At 38.5% G+C, this 27,630-nt stretch overlaps 1 protein-coding gene across 1 annotated transcript; it reads right to left on the minus strand.

Annotated features, from left to right (window-relative positions):
- Positions 1–41: 41 nt before the first annotated feature.
- LOC133608683 (uncharacterized) lies at positions 42–27,630 on the minus strand. The gene is made up of 4 exons (XM_061964140.2): positions 27,237–27,630; positions 11,759–12,196; positions 1,494–1,868; positions 42–1,422 (listed from the first exon to the last, which is right to left on the minus strand). Exons 1-4 carry the CDS (start codon positions 27,466–27,468, stop codon positions 1,142–1,144), a joined length of 1,326 nt encoding a protein of 441 aa, XP_061820124.1. The 5' UTR covers positions 27,469–27,630; the 3' UTR covers positions 42–1,141.

The following is a 27,630-nucleotide window of genomic DNA, read 5'->3' on the forward strand; positions in this document are numbered from 1 at the left end:
AATAAAATGCAATGTGAAAGACATTTTCGAAACAAAGACTCTGCATTTTCTAAAAAGTAGTCATTTATTTCAAAGTAGGCTTACAAATGTGTAACTAAGATGAAAACCAGAGGTTGTCACTAGACTGTGCAGCGCTGTTCTTGTGAGGTTCAACCAACATACTCTATTTATTATTGCACAGCCACATGGTATTTGTTACACATGCACTTCTTTTTGTTGTACAGTATTCTTTAGTTGTAACAAGTCAAATAAAAAAAGATTAAAATCATAAAACTTTATAGGATGTTTCATTTTTGTAGTTGTAAGCTTTTTCTTTAATGAAGAGGAGGCACATGACTCTCTTTTGATAGAGGTTCCCAACCCCTGGTTGAGTTAATACAAACTGCCCCACACTGAATATTCTCTTCCACACACACTTGCGTAGACAGGCCAAATCTAGTCTACATAGAACTGATGAAGCCTGCTAAGATGAGAGGAAAAAACCTCTGCAAAGTCAAGTTGTGATTGATTCAATACACTCTGTGAATAGTATAGTGACAATCCCATACTACCAAAATAACATGATCAATACAGTTATTGTGCCTGTAAACAACATTGGCCTGATTTGATCTTCATGGACCACAGTGCTCATTAGGGGCAGCTGCTGGAGATAAGGGGAACCTAAAATTCAGCAACCTGCACTTCTTCCAGGTCTGAATACCATTGGAATTAGCTAGTTGCCTTGTAGGGGCTCGTAATTGTACTCCAGAAGAGGTCGATGAAAAGCTGTAATTGATGCTCTATGGCATTTGTTTCATTAAATAGTTTGAAATGAGGAGATTAGCATTGCATGCTTTCACTTAAATACCCTCTGTAGCGTAGTTGCTGTGAATTTTTAGTGCACCTGTAGAGGAATGTGCACAAGAGATGCTCTTGTTTACCCTTTAGAGTTTGTACTTTGTACTAATCATACGTTACTTCAGGAAGCAAAATCAAAGATGCAAAAACTGGCCTACAAGGCAGATTTTGGTCACAGAAAAAAACAACAGGTATTTGCGTTGGTGTCAAACTCGTCAATTAAAAAAAAAAATCTCACTATTAGTGAAAAAGAGGTCGGATGTTCTCTTGAAAGCAAAAGTAGTTGCTCCTTTTGCTCGAGTTCTTATTTCCTCTGTAATGCTGCCTTTTCTACCTCAAGCTCTTCTCTCTGTCTGCTTAATTTTTGGGCTTCCTCCTGCTGTGCTCTCCTGAGAGATTCAATTTGCTCTTTCTCTAGAGCAGCCTCTCTGGCGTTGACAGCCCTCAGCTTCTCGACAAGCTCCCTCTGATGCTCCAGAGCCTGCGCCTCCTCCCTCTGTGCACTCCTTAGAGCTTCTATCAACTCCAGCTCCCTCTTAAAAGCACGCCTCTCTCCTGCAGTTGCCTGTGAAACCTGGAGCACATCTGACAAAAGACAAGGTTCACAAATATATTAGTTACTGCGAGTACAGCATATAATGACCATCACAGCGTACCTGAAACTGTTACATCCTTTATGTCTGAGGATGTGTTAGATGTTGGCTGATTCAGCACCTTTCCTGTCCGCAAATTTACATGCGGGTGTCTCTTTGACAAGTGTCTGTGCAGGTTGCTGGTGCTGCCCTCCCCAGACCATTTTATCTTCTTATTGCAGATCAAACATTGGCAAGCATCTAAACTTTCCAAACGCTCAAAGTGTCTCCAGACCATACTTCGACGTTGTGATTTTGTCTTTGAAGGGAGTGGATTTTGGACAACTTTATCCGTTTTGTCTCCTTGTGCAGCTTCAAGGATGCCGTTTAATGCAGAATCAATGTCAGTGTCGTTTACAGCAATGATGTTAGATTCTGTCTCCTCCATTTCCATATCCACTGTAAAAAAAGAATTAAAGACAGTCAGGGATGCAGCTGAAAGCTAATCCCACTCCAGTAACAATATGATAAAATATAAAAGTACTCAAAGAGCACAGATTTCCATCAAGTCCCATCTCCTAAAGAATCCTTGATTTAAAAAAAATGCTGGCTCATTTCAGTGCAAATGAATGCAGTCTCAGCCATTGATATTGTGCAAGTCATTTATTGTAAGTAGTTTAGCATCCCGACAGAAGCACACGGTCTGATGCTCTTCTTAAACTTTATTGCATACTTTAACACCCCAAGCAGTAGTAGCCAGTAGACACAACAACAACACAGAACTTCCTCATTATGCACCAATGACACTTACTCCGAGCGAGGTTGCATTCACAAACCCTGGGAATTATAAGCATCAATATTACAACATAAGCAAGATGTTTTTTTTGCACATTCTCTCCTCCTTGTTTTTTTTATACATTCAAAAATAAGGAAGAGAGAGTGTGGTATTTGGTGTAGCTTGTGAGGGGTAGTACCTATGTAAACCTGTCACGCAGCACATCTTCGTCAAGATAGATGTGGGTAGGGGCTCTGGTCCCCCACAACTGCACAACTCTCACTTATGCTTCCAAGTAGTCGGTAGTGCACACCGACTGGCACACCACGGTAAACCATCTTTGCTGATGGCTGAACTAGGTTAGAGGGTACCAGTAGTCTCAAATGAGTATTGTGCAGGGGAATGGAATGGCAGAAAAGACATATGAAATTGTTCATGTTAATGGCTCTGAAGGCAGGACAGTAAGATGTGTGGCACATCCAGGGCACTATCTTAATGGAGAATACTTGTGGCCAGCCACCATGGAAAGGATTGGGTCCTCACCATGTACTTACCCCTAGTCAATGTTCCCTCTAATTTTTCATGTGTGTGAGCAAACACACAAACTCTCTGAGCACTCAGTGGAGCACATGTGAGCAACATTAGTGATGGGATCGGCAGTTCTTTTGACTGTACTGAATCACTAGAATCAGTTCCTTAAATTGAGTCGTTCAAAAAATTTGTTCACCGAATCCCCCCCCCCCAAAAAATAGGAGGGGGGGACGTGCGTAGTACAGTACAGTGCAGACATTCGCGGGAGAAGCAGCAAATAGGGTGAACGCGAGTCCCTACACAGCTCTGTGCATGCAGTACACCAGGCAGTGAGTGACTGACACAGCGCCACAGTCAGCACAGTTCATTACGTGAACCTGAATCACTTCTGCAGCAGCAGTTCTGTGTGCAGGTCGGCGAATCATGAGTCAGTCAGTAACAGCTTCCCCAGCGGCAGATCTCGGTGTGTGTCAGTTCGCGAACGACACAAGCCCTCAGCACCCAATGAACGACACGCACAGTGACTGAACGAGAGCCTCAATGTGACGTCCTCCTCCGCGACACAGTCAGTTCTCTGTGTTAGTAGGTTCGCGAGTCCTGATTCTGTCGTTCACTGAGTGATTCATGTCGTTAATCCGCGGTGAACGAATCGTTCGCTCAGTCCCTCCCCCCACCCCCATGATGAGTAGCTGGCTGCGTCGTTCGCCGACGTCAAGGGTTCAGTGAGTCACAGAATGCGCCAGTTCCACTCATACCGGCATGGTCGCGGCGGAGCTCAACTGAACTGAGAAAGGAACGAATCAGTTCATGAAGTGATTCGGTTCAGTACGTTCACTCAAAAGATTTGTTCGTTCGAACGCATCGTTCGCGAACTACACAACATTAAGCAACATCAGACGTGCACACTGTGGCCACACTAGCGCCACACCTGTCCCAAACCTGACATAACAATTGAAATGTTTTATTAAAATTATTTTCTGATATAAGTGATTTTGCCCCCTTACAATGACAATAACAAAAAACATGTTTTTCATGACCTATGTGCTAGTATTGCATGTCTGGCTGCGGGTCCTCAGCCTTTAAAAGAAATGTTACCCCTTTCAGAGATTACATTTAGTTCCTGTAACTTTCTGTCTGTAAAATACATCTTTTTATTAGCATTTATGAAATCTAGTGACATTTCATGAATAATATCCTTAGATTAACATCCTTAATAAATGGCATTAAAATAAGCACACATCTGATTGAGGAGTCAGAGTGTTACAACCTGGCATTTATACAATGTGTGGCGTTGGGGTTGTCCGACTTTTTGTGTGGCCATAAACGCAGCACTGCCATGAGTGCGTGTGTTGGTGCAGGTGAGACAGAGCGAGCGGCTTCTGTTGATATGACGGATGACAAAGTTGGTTTAAGTCTGGTTTGTATGGCAGAAAATGACCAGTTTTTCTAGATAAACGTTTTTTTACTCATGTTTTTGGTGTGGTTTTTGCTCAATAAAGTGATTGATGGAATTCCTGTCCGTAAAGTGTCTCGACAGACAATAACTGAACTGTGTTGACAAAGTTTGTTTTATTCATTGGGGCCACTCTTGTTGTCACCTGTCACTCACAGAGTTGCATTGCAAAATCAAACAGAATAAATTGTAATGTGTTTATTTCATTTAGAGTTCAGATGGGATTTTTGATTTTCTGCACGGCATTAATTTGCTGTGCACAGAGGACGCGTGAGCAGTGCGCAATTGCGCAGGCGCGCACCTTAGAGGGAACGTTGCCCCTAGTTAACAATGGATCACGGATGACGTAAGGAATAGAACAGAGAAGTTGGGCCCCCTGCAACAACTTCAGGCCTCAACTCTAGGGAAGAAGAGAATGACTTCTCAAGTAGGACAGCTTATGACGAAGCTAACTTAAATCCCAAGGGAAGGTTACCTTTTGATAGAGTTTCCCTAAAAACAGGAAAAAAGCTCTTTAGAATAGGTACTTGGAACGTGTGAACTTTGTACGAAGCAGCAACGTTTGAAAACCTAATACAAGAAGCATTAAATATGAATCTGGACATTATGGAAATTCCTGAAACAAGATTGACTGTAAGAGGAAAACATTAAAAAGAGTTGCGGTTATGATGAGAAATAATATTGCAAAAAAAAATATATACCGGTATATATTTTATTGACTATTATCAGATATGGTAATTTTAGTAAAACTATAAGGAAAACCTTTCGATATCAACATAATTAAAATTGGAAAAGGTAAATGTGATGAAATCGCAGGTCAGTTTGGACTGGGAAAAATAAATGATAGAAGATGTAGACTAAAATAATTTTGCCAAAAAAACAACATGACAATAACCAACACATTATACTACACCAACAACATCCAAGGATATTAAACACATGGAAAAACCCCAGTGATGTCATAAAAACCCAAATACACAACACCCTGATCAACAAGTGATTCAGAAATAATGTAAAAATGACAAAAACATATCCTGGTGCAGACATTAATTCTGACAATAACCCAGTCGTGATCAAACTGAAAGTCAAACTTAAACATATTAAAGTAAAAGAAGAGAACACCAAAACCTAAACCTACTATTACAAGAGAACTACAAACAAAGGTACAACACTGAAGTCACAAATATCTAACACACACTACATACAGAAGATACAGATAGAGATAGATACTTTATTGATCCTGAGGGAAATTCAAATATCGATCCCGAGGGAAATTTTAGAAATCTCAGAATCTCAGAATACATAGTCCAAAGACCAAATATTCAAGAAGGGGTTGAAAAAGAATGGCACATACTGAAAACATGTATCCAAACATCATTGGAGAAAGTGTTGCCATTACAGAAAAAAATTAAAAAGAAAGAATGGATGACTTACAAAAGAATAGCCAAAATGGAAAAAAGTAACAGGTACAAAACCAAAGATCTACAGAAAAGTACCACATCATTAATATGGAGAGCAAAAGAGATTGTCGAAATGCTAATGAGCAAAGACTAAAAAGTTTTGAAATTAAAATAAATAAATTAAATAAATGTATTACAAAATCAAAGAATTAACACACAGAAAAAAGGCGGTAACGTTATCAAAGAAAAAAATATTATTTGATTAAGAGCAAATAGCGACCAGATTGGCTGAATATGTAACTGAGCTATATGATGACAAAAACATAGCAGAACTGCCCTTGGTAAAAGTCAACTGATAGACATAATATTATGAAAGAGGAAGTAGTACATGCTATAAAAACAATTAAAAAAGGAAAAGCTCAACAGCCCAGAGGATATACCAACAGAATCATTGAAAGCTCTAAATGAACATAATACAGCATTATTAACGAGACTGTGCAACATCATTTACAACAGTGGCTGTATACCAGCTGAATTGGGACAATCAATTTTTGTTCCCTAGCACACACAAAAACAAAAAAAACAACTAATGCACAAGACTGCAGATATCCGAACTATCAGCCTAATGCAGGGGTGTCAAACATACGGCCCGCAGGCCATGCCAGGCCCACAAACAGGTTTATCCCGACCCGCTAAATGAGTTTGCCAAGTAGAAAAATTAGCTGCAATTTTTGAATGAAAGAAACTGCTGTTCTAATATGATTCTCGGACACGGCCACCACTGCTGCTCACTGCTCCCCTCACCTCCCAGGGGGTGAGGGTGATGGGTCAAATGCAGAGGATAATCTCACCACACCTAGTGTGTGTGTGACAATCATTGGTACTTTAACCTTAACTTTAAATGTGTCCACTGGATGTCATAGAAGCATTTCCAGTGTAACCCACGTCACACATCACACTGTTTAAAGATGACGTGACAGTTGACTTTGAGCGCCCTCTGGATTGGCTGTCGCTACTCCACTGCTCTTGTTGTGACTGGCGGCAGATTGATGCAGTAGCGACGCACAATTCCTTTTTTTAATTGTAAATTAACATATTCACATGGTTAAGTTTGTGGTTATGCTTAATGTTGTGTCGTTCGCGAATGATTCGTTCGAACGAACGAATCTTTTGAGTGAACGTACTGAACCGAATCACTTCATGAACTGATTCAATACCTTTCTCAGTTCAGTTGAGCTCCGCCGCGACCATGCCGGTATGAGTGGAACTGGCGCATTCTGTGACGTCGGCGAACGACGCAGCCAGCTACTCATCATGGGGGCGGGGGGAGGGACTGAGCGAACGATTCGTTCACCGCGGATTAACGACATGAATCACTCAGTGAACGACAACGCTCTCGCTCTCTGCTCTGCTTGCCCCAATGCCGCGAATGATTCTCCTCCCGTCGCGGGGATATGTTTCATGCCATTGGCATCCGTTCTCCATTCATTCTCCAAGCTAACGGCTAATGTTGACTCAAGCCACATGAAAACAAACACACACGCGCCCCGTCCCCATTATCTCAACACATAAAGTTATGAGAGTAGAGGAGACAGAAAGAAAGTCGCGAGGGGGAGGGGCGGGGGGTAAAGTGTAGGGCAGGCTGTTTGTGAAGATTTTAAATAAAAATAATAACTAATGTATGTACATATACATAGGCTATTATTTATCTTGATTTTTATATTATTTAAGCTATTTATTTTCTTTTTTATTGCATATTTAAGTTGATATTTCCATTTTTATATTTTTAAATGTAAGCTACAGAAATTTTAGTTTTAATGTTGGCTTTTCTGGCACTTGGTTTAATATTTGTTTAGTTTTATTTAAGGTAGCCTATTTATTTTCTTTTTGTTTGCACATTTAAGTTAATATTTTCTGTATTATATTTTTAAACGTAGGCTACAGAACATTTAGTTTTTATGTTGGCATTTCTGGCTCTTAATTTATTTGTTTTATTTTGAAGGTATTTATTTTCTTTTTGTTTGCATATTAAAGTTTACATTTTTTTTGCTACAGAACAGTTAGTTTTTATGTTGGCATTTGTTAAGGGTTTCTTAATTTAATATTTGTTTTTGCACTAAACAAACGAGGCCTATTTATTTAACTGTTGATTGCAAGCATTTTAGTAGGCTATAACTATTTTTTTTATTTCCCACTTTTATTTATTTCTTATTTTCATTTCAGTGCAATAAAACATATTTAACAACAGGACTCGCGAACCTACTGACACAGAGAACTGACTGTGTCGCGGAGGAGGACGTCACATTGAGGCTCTCGTTCAGTCACTGTGCGTGTCGTTCATTGGGTGCTGAGGGCTTGTGTCGTTCGCGAACTGACACACACCGAGATCTGCCGCTGGGGAATCTGTTACTGACTGACTCGTGATTCGCCGACCTGCACACAGAACTGCTGCTGTAGAAGTGATTCGGTGATTCGCCGACCTGCACACAGAACTGCTGCTGCAGAAGTGTTTCGGTGATTTGCCGACCTGCACACAGAACTGCTGCTGCAGAAGTGATTCGGTGATTCGCCGACCTGCACACAGAACTGCTGCTGCAGAAGTGATTCGGTGATTCGCCGACCTGCACACAGAACTGCTGCTGCAGAAGTGATTTGGTGATTCGCCGACCTGCACACAGAACTGCTGCTGCAGAAGTGATTCGGTGATTTGCCGACCTGCACACAGAACTGCTGCTGCAGAAGTGATTCGGTGATTCGCCGACCTGCACACAGAACTGCTGCTGCAGAAGTGATTCGGTGATTCGCCGACCTGCACACAGAACTGCTGCTGCAGAAGTGATTCGGTGATTCGCCGACCTGCACACAGAACTGCTGCTGCAGAAGTGATTTGGTGATTCGCCGACCTGCACACAGAACTGCTGCTGCAGAAGTGATTCGGTGATTCGCCGACCTGCACACAGAACTGCTGCTGCAGAAGTGATTCGTGATTCGCCGACCTGCACACAGAAATGCTGCTGCAGAAGTGATTCAGGTTCACGTACTGAACTGTGCTGACTGTGTCAGTCACTCACTGCCTGTGTACTGCATGCACAGAGCTGTGTAGGGACTCGCGTTCACCCTATTTGCTGCTTCTCCCACGAATGTCTGCACTGTACTGTACTACGCACCCCCCCCCCCCCCCCCTCCTTTTTTTGGGGGGGGGGGGGGGGAATCAATTTAAGGAACTGATTCTAGTGATTTAGTACAGTCAAAAGAACTGCCGATCCCATCACTAGTTATGCTATCCTTATTTCGGCTATTATGGTGTCATTTTGACAATTGTTTTGATTACATTATAATTGAAATATTTGAATGATGAAAATTAATGGATGTCACCAATGCAGCGGTTTGAGGAAACCAAACACGTCTTTAATAATGAACTGCCAACAAGAAAATGCTAAACAGGAAGTGCCTAAAGTTTAATGGCTTTGTAAATACACCAAGACAAAATCTAAGTTCATTTTGTTCTTTGTGATGTTTTGCAACGGCACAATTTTTTTCCTCAGAATTTTCAACTAACTTTAAGTGTTGTGCCAAGAGGATTATTTGTAATATGTACATTTTCAGATTGTGCTTGTCATGTTTTTGGCGGAAGTAAGACAAAGAAAACCATTTTGAAGTTGTCTCTATTTTTTTAATTATTGTGCCATGTTTTTACCAGTCCGGCCCGTGTGGAAATAGATTTTCCTCCATGCGGCCCCTAATCTAAAATGAGTTTGAAGCACGACAGAAACATTTAATATTAAAAAAGGAGTAACACAAGGTTGTGTATTGCTAAAAAGTATGTTTAATTTATAAAAACAAAAGATTTTCAGAGAAGTCGAGGACATGACATGTTTACCTATATGAGGTCTGAACGAAAACAATCTACGATATTTTGATGAAGTTGTTTGTTAGCAGTGAACACCAATAATCTAGCATAACAATAGCATAATTACTAACTGCATTGAATGATAAGGGAAAACCATATGGAACGGACATGAATGTAAAAAAAATCAATGCAATGGTAGTGAGCAAAAATCAACTACCGGTAGTTCCTCAAATAATACTTACAATAGATGGCAGACCTATAGAACAAGTATCAAATATGGTAAATCTTGGTCGGATGCAGTTTGAAAATTGAAGAACTGATAATGAAATAAAAATAATTGAATTAATTAAATTACATTTAAATTGCTAGGAAATCATATGAATATATATCAAAACTAATAACATTAGACAAATGTAATATTGAAAATAATGCTAAAATGCTATGTGTGGTTTACCCTACTGTAAGGTTCCAAGAAATGGACTTTCATTAAAACTACCAAACAAAATTGGAAGCATTTGAGCTCTGGTTATACAGAATAATCTTAAAAGTTTCACAACTTGAATGTTACAACATTTCATAAAAATAAAAAAGTATGCGTGGGCAATATGGCCTAAAAATAGAATCTCCAATTTTATCACACAAAATTCAAGTTACAATTTCCCCCCCCTACTTCTTAACATAAACTAATGAACACACGACAGAGATAACTTCGCTTTTGATAAAAAAAACTTGTGTACTGCATCTTACTCTTCTAATCTTTATAAAATTGGTTATTTTCAGAACAAACATAAATTGGACTTTGTATGAAATAATTTTCAAAAAAATAAACATCCCTCTGGGTACTCTGGCTTTCTCCCACCTCCAAAGACAAGCGCCTGAGAAAAAGATGATTGGTAACACTAAATTGGCCATAATGTGTGAATGTGAGTGTGAATGGTTCTGTCTATATGTGTTGGCCCTGCGATGAGATGGTGACTTTTCCAGGGTGTACACTGCCTTCCGCCCAAGTGTAGCTGGGATAGACTCCAGCCCCCCCCACCCCCCCCTTGAACCCCAAAGAGACAAGCGATAGAAAATGGATGGATGGGATCAACAGATGAAATTGAACTATTATGGCTATTTATTTTCAAAATATAATGCATGTGATCGCAAAACATATTTTTCTGTCCTCAAAATCTGCCTTTGCTACCTCAACATTAATACATAAATGTAACGTCATAATACCTTGTTAAATATGTTTATAATGTAACCTATGTTTCTACCTAAATACTGCTTTTTATGATCTGTACATTACGTTTTGTACTTTATAATGTCATAATACCTTTTTCCATTTTGTAATAAAGTGTAATATCACTAGGTGATTAGCCTGCTAACAGTCTGTCAATGTCAACACTTAAAGTTAAAGTTAAAGTATCAATGATTGTCACACACACACTAGGTGTGGTGAGATTAAATTCAGAATTTGACCCATCACACTCAACCCTTGTGAATTTAGAATCATTTCATCAATCACAGTTGAGGTTATTAAAGAATCCAAATTATTTCAGGCATACTAAACTTCAGGGAGCTATTTATTTATTTACCTTTATAAGAGATGCTACTGTGCCAAAGAACTCCTTGCACTTTTTGTTGAGTTTTTATTTACCGTATTTTTCGGACTATAAGTCGCAGTTTTTTTCATAGTTTGGCCGGCTCCAGTGCGATTTATATATGTTTTTTTCCTTCTTTATTATGCATTTTCGGCAGGTGCGACTTATACTCCGGTGCGACTTATACTCCGAAAAATACGGTACTTGTATTTGAAATAAACATGCTTCATGCATTTAAACAAAATTAAGTGTTGGAGTTTGTAATAGTATTATTTTAAATTTTGACGCCAATATGTCACTTTTACTGGAAATAAATATTGGCTACAAATATCGTTTATCGGCCTCCTTCACCACTCATAAGTGATATCGGTAAAAAAGAATATTGCTCGATCTCTAATGGAGATATCCACTGATGTCACAAGTCGGAGCAAATCATAAACAGCTCATATGGAACAAAGCAAAAAAGGTTTTCGCTAACACATTCCGTTCACATTAGACATACAAAGAAGTCACATATTTTTTTGTAATGTTAACGTCTACATAAAAAGATTAGATTTAAACAAAAATCGGAATTGGGCATCATACCCTGCAGTGTGAACACAGACTCAGATGATTCATTTGAATTGGTTCACTGACTCAAATTGGTAGACATACCGGAAAAACTCAGATACCGGTAATTATATTTACTGAATTCAATCCATTAATATATTGGTTACTGACAGAATAGAGTACAGTGAGTATAAAAGCTTACCTGAAACTGCTACGTCATTGATGAGCTTTGATGGAAATGTCTTCCTACGATGCTTTGGATTTATGTCTGAGGATGTATTGGATGTTGGCTGATTCATCACCTCTCCTGTTCGTAAATTCACATGCGGGTGTCTCTTTGACATGTGCCTATGGAGGTTGCTGGTGCTGCTTTCAGACGAGCACTTTATCTTCTTATTGCAAATCAAACATTGACAAGCTTCTAAACTTTCCAAGTGCTCAAAGTGTCTCCAGATCGTACTCCGACGTTGTGATTTTGTCTTCAAAGGGAGCAGATTTTTGACCATGACTTCTTCTACTGTTTTTTCTTCCATGGGCTCTCCCTGTGCAGCTACAAGGATGCCAGTTAGTGCATAATCAATGTCAGTGTCGTTTACAGCTACGATGATGTTCGAGTCTGCCTCTTCCAGTTCCACCTCCACTGTAGAAGAGAAGTAAAGAGATAGTTAGGGATGCAACTGACTGCTAACCTCATTCCAGGGACAGTGTGATAAAATATAAGAACATAGTAACAGCAACCAGAACCAGAACCTGTAGGCCATGGCCACTTGTCATGAATATGGATTTGGCGCTTCCGTTTCGCCCTGACACATAAACAAATGATAATGGCACAGTGGCAGTGTGGTGCTACCACATCAATGAAAAAAAGTCGCACTAACTGTTGCCAAAGTAGCTGATTCGAAACAAAACCTAAATGCATTCTAACGAATGCATTTAGGTTTTGCAAACACAAAGGAACATATTTGACCACTTTTTTTTATATTTTGGGGGAATCTGAACTTTCCTTGCAGTCTTTAGCAATCGCCACTGTTGTATAGCTGGCATCACAAGTTATAACAGGGCTTCTCAAACATTTTCTGTTACGAAGAAGAATATATCCCTCCCCACGACTATTGATTGATTGATTGAGACTTTTATTATTAGATTGCACAGTACAGTACATATTCCGTACAATTGACCACTAAATGGTAACACCCAAATAAGTTTTTCAACTTGTTTAAGTCGGGGTCCACGTTACCCAATTCATGGTAAGTATAGTATAATTTGTCTATAAAATTGTTATAATTGTAAAAAAATGAACGTGCTTACATGCTTTCTGTATTTTTTCCAGTGTTTTCCGATCTTTTTACCAAACTCCCTTTTTTTAATGCAGTAAATAAATTAATCTCATCCTTTATTTGGAAAGGCAAAACTCCTAGGATAAGGAGATACTTTTTTACAGAGGCACAGGTCTGTAGGTGGTTTGTCACTCCCTAACTTAAGATTTTGCTGTTGGGCAGCCAACATACATAAAATGATTTCTTGGATCCACAAACTTGAATTGAGCTGGTGCAGACTGGAAGCTGAGTCATGTTCTATCTCGCTCCTAGCTCTGCTTACATCAACACTGCCTTTTTGATCATCTCAGTTTACATGTACGGTAACCCAATTGTTATCTCTACTCTTAGAATTTGGTCTCAATTTAGATGCACTTTTGGACTCCGAGGATTATCTAACTACAGACCCATTCATAATAACTATCTCTTTCTTCCTCCAAACACACATAAAGCCTTTTCTCTATGGCAAAGCTCAAACCTGGTCAGACTAAGGGACCTTTATATTAACAATGTCTTTGCGAGCTTCAATCAACTATGTGAGTTGATTGAAGTTTAATCTCCCTAACTCTCACTTATTCCGTTATTTTCAAATCCGTAACTTGGCTAAATCAAATAGCAGCTCTTTTCACAGTTGTCCACCTCAATCAGTAATAGACTCAATATTGGAAATCCTCATAAATCAGAAAGGCATAATTTCTAAAATTTACATTCTAATCTCCCATCTTAAAGAGACATATTTTGACAAATTAGAAAAGACTGGGAAGCAGAATTTGGAAAAGTTTTGGGTGACAATGACTGGAAATCCGCATTGATACAAATAAATGATAGCACATCTTGTTCAAACCTTAATCTGATACAGTTTAAGGTTGTCCATCACACCTATTTTATTAACTCTAAACTTTCCAAAATGTATGCCAATATTGCAGACACATGTAATCGATGTCAATTGAGTCCTGCAAACATTACACACATGTACTGGTCTTGTCCATGTCTGAAAGCCTACTGGATTAATATTTTTAAACATTTTGCGAAGCACAACATTTTAAGTTGACGCCTAGCACTGAATTGGCTATTTTTGGAATTCCACCAAACTATCAAAACATTATGTTGACAATAAACCTTTCCACTTACCTCAATTCTCTTTATGTTTTTAGTTAGTGACACTTCTTTTTTTTTAATCCGTTCGTCTGATTTTCTATCTGCTTGTGGTGAAGAGGAAGGCAGTACATTGCCACCCACTGTGACTGGAATGTAGGACCGGGTGTGGGGGGCGGAAAAGGTTATTTGGGGGTGGGGGGGTCTGTTTCTCAGTACCTGTATTATGATTTCCCTATCAAATTAATAAATACATATTTAAACCTTTCTTTTTTAAATAACTATACCTCTGCATAACCTTGTAAGTATATTACCATTAAAGGAAACAACACACTGTTTTTTCCTCGTGTTCCACCGTGGTTACAGTGAAGCCAAGTGGTACATAGGCTTCATCATATTCTACTACAGCAAAAAAAGTGGGGGCCCGCCCCACTATTTGAGAGGGACTGCGTTAGAACAATGCCGGTAAGAGAAGTCGGCAACTTAGATCCATAACTTCTGGATAAGGATTGGCTCTCAGGGCTGGGTGAGTCTGGTTTAAGTGCAAAGCGGGGCTCTGGGCATCCCACCGCTGTAGAGCCGCCGCCCCATCGCCCAAGTCGCCGGAGCAAATGTGTGGCAAAGCCGTCGACAGTAAGACAAGGACGCTCGCATGCGTCTTACTTACGGTTGATCCAGGTTTTTCAGTGGCCACTTTTTCTGTGCATCACTAGTCAATAGTGTTTAAATAATATAGGCCATATATCCATTCATACAATACGTTACTTTAATTTGTTCCCACGTTAAAAAAAAAATCTAAATGTTTTAAGTTTGGCGGCTTCAATTTAGTTATGGCCCCACATCAAGATCAGATATAAATAGGGGAAACCCTGCATGTTTTGTGGTTAATATCAGACCAATATTTGATATAAATATCTGTTCAAATTCAAATTGGTTCAGTGACTCTGGTAAGTTATTTCACCCGAAACACAGCCTTCTCAGATGAGTCATTTGAAATAGGTCACTGGCTCAAGTCAGCTGCATCACTGGAAACACAGCTGTGACAGATGAGTCATTTAAATTGAGTCACTGACTCAAGTCAGCTACCTTATTGGAAACATTGAGACTCAGATGGTTAGATTCACAGAATCCAGTCTAATTTTAACATGTTATACTTCATTATCATGTATTTAAAATGTATTATTGACTTATGAATGAATGAATTAAATACGTTTATCTCGGTCATATAATCAACCATCAACCATTAACTTAGGGGGAATGAGGTGTGTGTTCGTTAAACCCTCGCCCCAAACTAACTTTTTTTTTAACCAAAAACACTGTCATTAAATGTTAAATTGTGAGTATGCAGGGATTCACTATAATATGATTGCTATGCACCTTATTTAATAATGAAATAACAAAATAAAAATACAGATACATTGTAAAATCAATTAAAACAGTATGTAATAAAAATGAATTATTTAATTTGGGATGGATGCTTCAGACTCCATTACTCTCAGCATTCTCTCTCCATATACCTTGAAAGCTAGTATTGGGCATTGTTTAATTTTTCATTTTTTATTTCTGGTTCATCGTTTCAATTCCCGTTCCCAACTGTGTAATAACTGTATAATAGACTATATTATTCACATGTGAATAATGCTGTATAATAGACAGGTATTTTTTACATGTGAATAATATAAATACAAAGTGTTTATTGTTTGTTGTGAGCGAACTGTGGTGCTGAATTTCCCTCAGGGATCAATAAAGTACTTTCGATTCTATTCTATGATTCTTTTCAGAGGCAGGGTCAAAAAGTTATTATGAATTTCTTTCTGTTATTTTATATTGTATATAAATATCAGTTCTTTGAACATGAATATAAATGTTATGAAGTTTCTTTCCACAGGATTACACTTTCACAAAAGTTGCACTTTTTTTTTTTTAAACGCCATAAAACAACATTTACACATTCTGTTGTTTATGTGTTTGAGATAGAGTTGTTTGATCAGGATCACATATGAGTAACATTTTATGTTATCCATCATATGTATTAATTGTAATATTTTAAACTTACTTATGGCGAATTCTATTGATGTTGGAACAACAGCAACACAATATTTAAACTCATTCCTTATTTCCTTTTATTACATACCAGTGCTGTACGCTTAGCTTTTTCAATAGTAGCACCGGTGCTACTAAACGAAAAATATTAGTCGCACAGGTTTTTTATTGTCAAACACAGAAACAAATTTGTAGCAATATAAAATGTCTAAAATATCACAATTTCATTATTACCACTCAAACAAGGTACACAAGTGTCCTCCTACATATGAACCCAATACCATTATAAAGCCTACTGCAACGCTCAAATAAACATAGAGAACATCCCTAAACTGTACTAACACAGTCGCCAACACAAGTGTATTCCTGGGCAATATGGATCAAAACTCATGGCCCATGAGTTTGGCCCATAAACTAAGCCATAAATGGAAATATTCGTTGAAGTAACTAAATATCTCCACCATGCCTTCTTTTTCAATTTTCGGGACTGATGGGGATCCCAAATACACAGAAAAAGGTACCAAAACGTAAAAAAGTAGGTTTTGTATAATAAAATCACAACTTAAGAGGTGTTTGGAGATAAGAAAAAAGAAAAAGCCTTAAAAATAATATAAAAAAGTCAAATAAAATCTCCAATCTTCTTTAAAAAACATTTAGCTATGCTCATTTCTTCAGCCAACAAAAAACAACACAAAAGAACAAAATGTGAAATAAAGTGCCCTAGTTTAAGAGGACATGTTTAGAGATCAGCAGCAACATTAAAATAATTGACCTTTAACAATGGTGTTTTTAAAGGTAAACATTATTATGCCATACACACAAAGATTTTAGCCAGGAACACCAACCTACCAACTGCTTCATGATGCTGTGTGACAAGCTGCGTTCTGAAAATTACTTTAAAAAAAGTAATTCATTATAGTTAGTAGCGCTGGGCGATATATCGAGTTTGTAAGATATATCGATATATTTCTAAACAAGATATGAATCAAGAAAATATCGTAATATCGATATAATTTTTTTCACGTTAAAATGACCAAACGCCGCTTATTTGTTGTGTTGCTTGTTCTCCCCCGCTCCTCCTCCATGGGCTACTAAACCCCTCCCCTTCCTCCTTCTTTTACTATGATGAGTCACGATTGGTTAAGGACAGGCCACTCAGAGGCAAGATAGGGCGGGTCATCGAACCAGGAAAGGAAATGTATTTTTGTGTCTGAGTTTGATACATTTTGTATTATATGCACAGCTATGTTATTTATTTTACGTAGGAATAATATTTTTCTATTTTATTTATGTTATGCAATTCTGTACTACTTAAACCGTTTCTTTTCTGAGCTGTTAATACCCATCGAGACTAGCTGAGTTAATAAAAGTGTCATTGACTGTTTAAAGTACAGCTGTCATTCACTTCAATTTAACTGAATATCGCTCAAAAATGAATATCTTTATACGTATAATTTTACCAAAAAATATATCGAGATATATATTGAATATCGAGTTTAGGTAAAAATATATCGAGATATACTTTTTCGTCCATATCGCCCAGCCCTAACAGTTACTCGTTACTTTATCAAAAATGTAATTGAATTACTAACAGAATCACTCTTTGATAAATTTAATTAATTACTAGGGAAATTATTAATGTGTTACTTAAAAATAAACTTAAAATATTTGGCATAAGTGGAACTGCACTTCTTTTGGAATTTTGCCCATCGTTCACAATCATTTTGAGAGACAAGAAGACAAAAGGTTTTGTTTTTTTTGCTTTCTAATATGCAAAAGTCGCCTCGTTCTAAGTAGCTAGCAATGCAGCTAATGGGAGAAATCTATTATACCTCTAAATCTTTTTTAAAAAAGCATTAAAAAAAATGTCACCAATACTTTATTTACGTCCCGTAATCTGTATAACAATCTAGCTGTAGCGATAGTTAATGTAAGAGCTAATACTGAGGAACTGTTTTTCTAGCGTAGTAACACATCGGCGTGCTTCGGTATTAACCGTAAAAGCTAACTACGGCAAGAGATACGCTTGCTTCCACGTCATCATGAAACGCGTTTGAGTTTGTAATGCACAACACAATGCGATAAGACACCAATCTGCACTGACTGAAAAATATGAACAAACATAGTACAGTATCTGTAAGGTATTATAGCACACATTTCAGGTTTTGTTTGCACAAAGCTAGCCAGACAGCATATGCTGTCTGCCATGACACACGCATGATGTGCTGTGTGTAACAAGATTAATATAAAGTGGGACTCAATCGATGGATAGTTGTCGCTTTGGTCCAGCTGGCCAGGGATGTTTTTTCTGGTTTATTTGGGGTAAGCATGCCATTTATGTGGATATAGCTCGTCTCCAAATTCCATATTTGCAGCTTCGAGTGGCTTTCACCTCACCCTCTTCTAGAAGCAGCACTTCATCCACCATTCATTCAGGTTCAAACATATAAGGTTGTGAATCCTCATTTGTCCTAAAACAGTCATCTTCGCTGTTTGTTACCAAGTCTGCCATGATTAGAACACACAAGCTTTTTCTATCCGGAAGTAGGACACACATTGTTGCCAGAAGTCGGACGTTAGCTGCTAAGGACACGGAAATCAATGTGCGGAAGAAGTCAGTCCCGGAATTGATTAAAATGATCAAAATACGGTAAATATTTAACATATTACATTTTGTTATGAAAGTGTCTGATACTAGATTATATATAGACTTATAGTGTGTATACAAAATGTTGATAGAGGGTTTTGAAGTTGTTTTAGAGGGCTTTAAAGGCTAAAACAGACTCCCATTAGCCGCATCTTTCAAGCGTTTTTTTAAAATATCTTTCAAATCCTAATTTAAAAAAAGACGTGTGTTCTTGTCTTTCATAATTCCATCCATCCATTTTCTATCGCCATCCATTTTCTATCACCATAATGATTATGAAAAATTCCACCAAAAAGTGCAGTTCTCCTTTAAAATAAGTTTCTGTGTGTGTGCGTGTGCTTTTTAAAATGTGGGGCCTGTTGCCTAGTGACGTGTGAGGCCAAGGAATCCACCCCTCTTTCAGAAGTCTAAGTTTGAGCTGTTTTGTTGGCTTAGCAGGCTAAGAGTGGCAGTTTGACTGCTGCTTTTTTAAATCTTTCACTGGTTTGTGTTACCTCTGCCAAATAAATAAATTGAATGTGCTTCCATGGCTGTATGTACTTGTCAACAATAGGGTATTATTTGAATGGCAAGTTTGTCACTTATATCCTTAATTTGTTGTTCAATATCCACTCCGACCCTTTTTAGTTAGGAGCGTGCAGTGTCAAATGGTGGTGAAAAAAACCTTGTCTTTTACTGACCAGAACCTTCAACTAAGATCTAATATCATCCACTTAGTGTGTGAGCGAGGAGGAGCAGCCTTGCACCCCTATGTGCATGGCAGAGGTGGGGTGGAGTGGGGGGGATACACACAGCTCTTAGCAGGAGTGATCAATCATTTGGTTATGGTTTACATTTTTTTCAAAAATGCTATACAGATGAGCGACAATTTTACTCCAGTTTTATCAAATTTGAATGTATTTATTTTAGGATCAAAATGCAATAAATGTTGTTGTTTTTTTAAGTCACTCTGTCTTTTTTCATTTTTAAGCGCATTTGCGAGTAAATTTGTCGCACCGTACAGCACTGCATACTGCAGTTACGTTTCTGTCTTCCTGTAGTCAGAGACATGATGTGAGGCGATGTTCTTAACAATTCAATCAATTGTCTTTGGACATGATGTACTATTGGGTTAGGTTCTCATTTAATATTGTACATGGTAATTGGGATTTTGTATATATTGTATATATCATATAAAAATATAATATACAGTAATATAATATAATATATCGGTATATATTATATACTGTATATATAATATGTAAATATTACATATATGTTATATTTTATATTGCTACTATGGTACATTTTTAGTCTACTTTATACCTGCATTATCCTTTCCATCCTTTGTAACTGGGCTAACTGTGTGGAACAATTTCCCTTGTGGATAAATAAAGTTTGTCTAAGTCTAAGTCTTAACAGTGTAAATAATTACTAACAGCTAAGTGTGAATACTAACTGCATTTTTAAAAATGTATTTATGGTGAGTGCTATTGACAGTGTAACAAAATCAACACAACATTCAAACTAGTTATTTATTCTCTTCCTTTGTGTGTAACACGTTCAGGCTCGTCCTCCAGGGATAATGCTACGTGATAATGATACTTAAGATACATAGAGTTGCAGTTGATTTGCCGTAATGGAAGAGATTATTATTAGTTTAGAGGAGTGCCTCCACACTGTATGGAGTCACATAATTAGCTGCTAGCTGCTTGTCAGCCGGGGGACTAAAAATAATTATAGTGTCAACCAGAGGGAATAAGCTTTTGTGATTGGTAATAAAATGCATTTATCGTTAATAGATAGATAGATAGATATATAGTACTTTATTGATTCCTTCAGGAGAGTTCCCTCAGGAAAATTAAAATTCCAGCAGCAGTGTACAGAATTGAGATCAAATTTAAAAAGTAAAAAGTAAATAATGGGGGTATAAATGGAAACAAAATAGAAACATATTACAATAGAATAAAAATAAAAAGCAACAATGAGAATAAAAATATAACAGTAAAATAAGAATATAACAAGAGAAACTAGGCAGTAGTGACCATGTTATGAAAAATTATTGCACTGTTATTGATTTGCATCCCCTGTCATCTTAGTACTCCCCTCCCTCCCAGAGAGGAGTTGTACAGTCTAATGGCATGTGGGACAAAATAGTTTTTTAGTCTATTAGTCCTGCACTTGGGATGAAGCAGTCTAGCACTGAACAGGCTCCTCTGGCTACTGACAACGGTATGCAGAGGGTGACTGGCATCATCCAGGATGCTCACTAGTTTTTCCACAGTCCTCTTCTCTGCTACCGTCACCAGTGAGTCCAGTTTTATTCCGATCGTAGAACCGGCCCGCCAGATCAGTTTCTCCAGTCTGGAGCTGTCCTTCTTAGATGTACTTCCCCCCCAGCACACTACGGTGTAGTACAGAACACTGGCAACCACAGACTGGTAGTACATCCACAAGAGTTTTTTTACAGACGTTTAAGGAGTGCAGCCTCCTCAGGAAGTACAGCCTGCTCTGTCCTTTCCTGTACAAGTGGTCCGTGTTAACAGTCCAGTCCAGCTTATTGTCCACCCACGCCCCGAGGTACTTGAATGAGTCCACGGTCTGTACCTCGACTCCCTCGATCACAATAGGTTGTGATCTTGGACTCGACCTCCCAAAGTCAATGACCAGCTCCTTGGTCTTTGACGAATTGAGCTGCAAGAGGTTCCTGTGGCACCAGACAACAACGTCCCTCACCAGCCTCCGAAACTCCTCCTCTCTGCCATCCCTGATGCACCCGACGATGGCTGTGTTAATGGCGATCACATACTTTTTCACGGAAATTGGCTGATACTCATCTGTGGCAGATTGATTGTTACATTCCTAGTACCCTAGTCTACACTCTAGTATTCACCAGGGCTGTGAATCTTTGGGCACTGAACGATTCGATTTTGTGGGGGTAACAATTACATTCAGAATCGATTCAAAATCCATACTTTTTTAAAAACATTAGGTGAAAAAAATGTTTTATTTGATAACATTTTACCCAAACATTTAATAAAGTCAAATGCAAAAAAGGCAACAAGAGAACTATCCCACACTTCTCTTTACCTAAGTAAATGTTTACATCAGATATAGGCATCTACAAAAGTACTTTAACAATCTGATTTGCCTGAGTGGCTGGACAGGACGGACCAAAAAAAAAAAAAATTAATAATCTATCCAATCTATTAAGAATTGTTACAAATAAGAATCGCGATTAATTCGAAAAATCAATTTTTTTGACACCCCTAGTATTCACGTTACAAAAATACACAAGCCTGCAGCTAGACTTTGACAAACTTTAATGATCCACAAGGAACATTGTTAGACACAGTAGCTCAATTACTAGAGGAAGGAAAGGATGACAAATGACTCACAAGCAGGGCTCGAATTTAACCACGGCAATTGCCGTGACCGCCCTCTCATTTGCCGCAGTGCCCTAAAAAATTGACCAACATTTGAGGCAAGTGTTGCTGTGACCGCCCTTGACTTTTTACTTGTTAATGGACGAGGGATTTATTTGGTCAACGGCTTTAGTCATACCGTCTCCTTTCTCCTTTATAAATTACCGAAACCCTGTCATTTGTTAATGTATTTAAGGCACCACGAAGTCAGGCGGCACACTAGCGTCGTTTGGCTTATTAATTGTGGCGGAGTAACAACGTCAATCTCGCTCTAAGGGTATCACCTAGGAATATACTTAGTCAACAGACCTACATGTCACACTAAGGGTGGCCGTATAAACAACGCCAACACTGTCATTAACCTGTGCCATATAGTGAGCACTAAACAACAATGACAATAACATTTCGGGAGAATATTTACACCGCAACATAAACACAACAGAGCACATTCCCAGAATTAATTTCAGCACCAACTCTTCCGGGACGCTACAGTCATTTTCCCTCGCTCCCCGCCGTGTGTTTAAGAGCGCACTGCTGTTAGATGGAGACAGGTGTGGACAATATTGGAGACACTTGTCCCCACACTAAAAGTAAACAGCGAAGGAGAAAAACTATATGATGTTGCTTTTATTTTGACTATACAGCGTCCATCAGCTGCTGTGACTGAGAGTTAATGAGGTGAGGGAACACTCTGTCACTCCTGTTTTTTGTTGTTGTTGGCCAAACTGTTGTACTGAACCACAAGGGGGCGTTGGAGAAGAACACATCTTGTTTATTAGACTTGATCTTCATTAGCCAAACTGCTCTGTTTTTTTTTTTATATCAAAAAGTAAACTTCATGTTTTTTGTTTTTTTTTACAATACTTGTGTTTTTTTCGTGTCACAAAGGTATCACTTTAAAAAACATTTGACACATCATTTTGTTAATGTTTTATTGTGTACAGTTAATTCCTATATGACATATTTCTGCTCAAACTTTTAATGGATCTGTCCCGATACAGCATCTACATGTACATAACTTTAAAAGAAAATTATTACAAAACATACTTCCCTCTATCAAAAGGTAAAAATAGAGATAAAGGCATCATGAAATGACAAAAAGTTTACAAGTTTATATTAATAATGGAAAAAATAAGTATATGTAGGGCTGGGCGATATATCGAAGATACTTGATATATCGCAGGTTTGTCTCTGTGCGATATAGAAAATGACTATATCGTGATAATAATAATAATAATAATACCTGGGATTTATATAGCGCTTTTCTAAGTACCCAAAGTCGCTTTACATGTAGAACCCATCATTCATTCACACCTGGTGGTGGTAAGCTACTTTCATAGCCACAGCTGCCCTGGGGTAGACTGACGGAAGCGTGGCTGCAATTTGCGCCAACGGCCCCTCCGACCACCACCTATCATTCATCATTCAATTCACCGGTGTGAGTGGCACCGGGGGCAAAGGGTGAAGTGTCCCGCCCAAGGACACAACGGCAGTGATTTTTTTTTTTTGGATGGTAAGAGGCGGGGAGCGAACCTGCAACCCTCAGGTTTCTGGCACGGTTGCTCTACCCACTACGCCACGCCGCCCCCACTCGTGATATTCGAGTATACGTCCTCACGCAGTTGCTTTTAGCTGCGGGCATTACACTACAGGCGTTTCTCACTCTTTCTTGCCTTTGCTTCTCACAGAAACATACAAACCCCGTTTCCATATGAGTTGGGAAATTGTGTTAGATGTAAATATAAACGGAATACAATGATTTGCAAATAATTTTCAACCCATAATCAGTTGAATATGCTACAAAGACAACATATTTGATGTTCAAACTGATAAACATTTTTTTTTTGCAAATAATCATTAACTTGAGAATTTGATGCCAGCAACATGTGACAAAGAAGTTGGGAAAGGTGGCAATAAATACTGATAAAGTTGAGGAATGCTCATCAAACACTTATTTGGAACATCCCACAGGTGAACAGGCAAATTGGGAACAGGTGCGTGCCATGATTGGGTATAAAAGTAGATTCCATGAAATGCTCAGTCATTCACAAACTGGGGCGAGGGTCACCACTTTGTCAACAAATGCGTGAGCAAATTGTTGAACAGTTTAAGAAAAACCTTTCTCAAGCAGATATTGCAAGGAATTGAGGGATTTCATCATCTACGGTCCGTAATATCAAGGGTTCAGAGAATCTGGAGAAATCACTGCACGTAAGCAGCTAAGCCCGTGACCTTCGATCCCTCAGGCTGTACTGCATCAACAAGCGACATCAGTGTGTAAAAGATATCACCACATGGGCTCAGGAACACTTCAGAAACCCACTGTCAGTAACTACAGTTGGTCGCTACATCTGTAAGTGCAAGTTAAAACTCTCCTATGCAAGGCGAAAACCGCTTATCAACAACACCCAGAAACGCCGTCGACTTCGCTGGGCCTGAGCTCATCTAAGATGGACTGATACAAAGAGGAAAAGTGTTCTGTGGTCTGACGACTCCACATTTCAAATTGTTTTTGGAAACTGTGGACGTCGTGTCCTCCGGACCAAAGAGGAAAAGAACCATCCAGACTGTTCTAGGCGCAAAGTGTAAAAGGCAGCATGTGTGATGGTATGGGGGTGTATTAGTGCCCAAGACATGGGTAACTTACACATCTGTGAAGGCGTCATTAATGCCGAAAGTTACATACAGGATTTGGAGCAACACATGTTGCTATCCAAGCAACGTTACCATGGACGCCCCTGCTTATTTCAGCAAGACAATGCCAAGCCACGTGTTACATCAACGTGGCTTCATAGTAAAAGAGTGCGGGTACTAGACTGGCCTGCCTGTAGTCCAGACCTGTCTCCCATTGAAAATGTGTGGTGCATTATGAAGCCTAAAATAGCACAACGGAGACCCACGGACTGTTGAACAACTTAAGCTGTACATCAAGCAAGAATGGGAAATAATTCCACCTGAGAAGCTTAAAAAATGTGTCTCCTCAGTTCCCAAACGTTTACTGAGTGTTGTTAAAAGGAAAGGCCATGTAACACAGTGGTGAACATGCCCTTTCCCAACTACTTTGGCACGTGTTTCAGCCATGAAATTCTAACCTAATTATTATTTGCAAAAAAAAATAAAGTTTATGAGTTTGAACATCAAATATGTTGTCTTTGTCGTGCATTCAACTGAATATGGGTTGAAAAGGATTTTCAAATCATTGTATTCCGTTTTTATTTACATCTAACACAATTTCCCAACTCATATGGAAACGAGGTTTGTAAAACAACCGCACCTTGTTACATACGTCACATACTGTCGCGCCTGTAATGTCACACGCTCTCGCCGAGCAGAAAGGTAGCGACATGGGTAACGTTAGCAGTGGCAGGTGCTAACGGAGCGGTACGAGTGGTAATACGAGTGAAAGAAGGTGCGAATCTGGTAACAAATGAAGGAAGAATTAATTCCCAAGAAAAACAGCACAGGGTCCATCGTCTGGCGGTGGATTGGCTTCAAGTGGGAAGATGTTTTACAAGTATGCGGCAAAAGCGTTGCTACAAAAAGTAGCACCACTGCTAATGTGTAGCACCATTTGAAAAGTCACCCGCTAAAGAATGAAGAGTGCTTGAAACTCTGCATGTCAACATCTCGGCCAGTGTCACACTCAACAAAATGCCCAAGCAACCATTTCTACATCAACACTGTATGAAAAAAATTATCTAAAACAGAAGGAGATAACGTCCACAGTAACCTACCACATAGCGAAGAACATACACTATTTGATTTCCTATTACGCAGCTAATTTTTTTTTGACAGTTATTGAAATATCTTGAGTGACATCATGCACAAAAGTGCACTTTATTTGTTTTAAAACATTGTAGTGGCGTTCTGTACAAAAAGTGCACTTTAATTTAGTGTTGTTTTGATATGTCATCTTAGTGACATCATGCACAAAAGTGCACTAATAGCTTGTTTTAAAATGTCTGATAATCTTGCACTTTCTGTTTTGGAATTTACATGAATGTTTGTGCCACTGCTTGATAACTGTTTAATAAATACAGTTTTGGTAAATTGACTTAGTTGTGATTTCCCTCTCTGCATGAACATTTCAAATGAGCATATATTATTGCAGTATGAACAAGAATGTTTTAATGTAGACACATAAAAATCATCATACTGGTGTGATTATATGCATCAAGTGTTCATTCACGGCTAAGGCAAAATATTGAGATATATATTGTGTATCGTGAAATGGCTATATTAATAAAAGGCCATATCGCCCAGCCCTATGTACAGTATATGTATGCATGCATGCTTTGGAGCCCCTGCCTGGAAAGAAAATAATGTTTGCCTTGGTGCCCTACAATATGAGCCCTCCTTTAAGGCAACACTTGCCTTGACCTTAAAAAGTTAAAATTCAAGGCCTGCACAAGGGCACAAAAAAAGGACGAAATAATACATAAAATGTAGGCCAACAATACGAGAGCTTGTTTATAACATAGCAGAAAAATATTCTGGCAGCATAAAATACAGAAAAATTATAAGTAAATACAACTTAAATTATACAACATAAACAAAGAAAAGTACAATGTTTTTTCATTTTCTTTTTTTTTTGATAGTGCAGTTCCCCTTTAGAAGTTTGAATTTACCATCTGGAAATAATCCACAATAACGGCGAAGCAGCATAGTAATAGACAAGTATTATCTAGTACTGCACGGAAAGTTATTATACAGCTGGAAATTCTCAATTGTGATTCAATTTAGTTGAGTCAATGCGAATTTCTGTCGCTCAGGGGCATGACACAAAACAATTGAGATTGAACATTTGAGGTTCTAAACTAAATTGTCATTGGTGTGAGTGTGACTTTTTATGGTGGTGCCCTGGTATAGAAAATAATTGATGGATGGATGGCATTTTTAATAACTCGTGATTTATTTGAGCATATCACATTTGGGTTTCATTTTTAATTTCTTATGGGTTATGTTGTGTATTTGTTATTAAGTTGTGGTGTTTTTGGTGACTGTATTTTAAAATGTAATGTCTGTTATATGTGTCACTTGCAAACATAAAATGAAGCAAATGTAACTTATAGAATGTTTACTATTTGTTCTTTTATACAGAACTAGAGTACATATGTCTTTAAACCGACAAAATGGCGACCAGCTCCATGTAAGCGGGCGAGATGTAGTCACTACCTTGTGCGCCGCCAGGGTCCGTGGGCTGTTGTCCAGTCGAGGTTTCCTGCCCTTCGGTCCGATCAAGTTCCATGACTGCCTTGTTTGTGTGTTTGGTGCGCAGATGTCTCAGCATCTGTGTGGTGCTGCCTTGTTCGTGTTTCCGCAATACATGTTTACACAACAGGCACAACGCCCATTCCGTACCGACTTCTTCAAAATAATCCCAGACGACACTTCTCCTCCGAGTCATGCTTTTCACTCAACAAAATGAATCATCGTGCTACTAGAAGGCTTTGTGTAGCTTGTGTTATGATGTGGGTGATGACTGTTTTTTGTATCTATTGTGGTTTCGATTGTACTAAATTCGTCAACAAATGGCGGGTTCCGTGTTAAATACGTCGACCCACGTTGC

The sequence above is a fragment of the Nerophis lumbriciformis genome, linkage group LG06 (assembly GCF_033978685.3).
Source record: "Nerophis lumbriciformis linkage group LG06, RoL_Nlum_v2.1, whole genome shotgun sequence".
NCBI classification, from domain to species: domain Eukaryota; kingdom Metazoa; phylum Chordata; class Actinopteri; order Syngnathiformes; family Syngnathidae; genus Nerophis; species Nerophis lumbriciformis.

What these genes read in the sequence shown, in the direction of transcription:
- LOC133608683 (XM_061964140.2), bottom strand. Translation starts at nt 27,468, where the DNA reads ATGACTCGGAGGAGAAGTGTCGTCTGGGATTATTTTGAAGAAGTCGGT. An exon ending in CAATGACGTAGCAGTTTCAG is followed by an intron (nt 1,869 to 11,758) that starts GTAAGCTTTTAT and finishes CTTTTTTTACAG; the next exon opens with TGGATATGGAAATGGAGGAG. An exon ending in AAAGGATGTAACAGTTTCAG is followed by an intron (nt 1,423 to 1,493) that starts GTACGCTGTGAT and finishes GTCTTTTGTCAG; the next exon opens with ATGTGCTCCAGGTTTCACAG.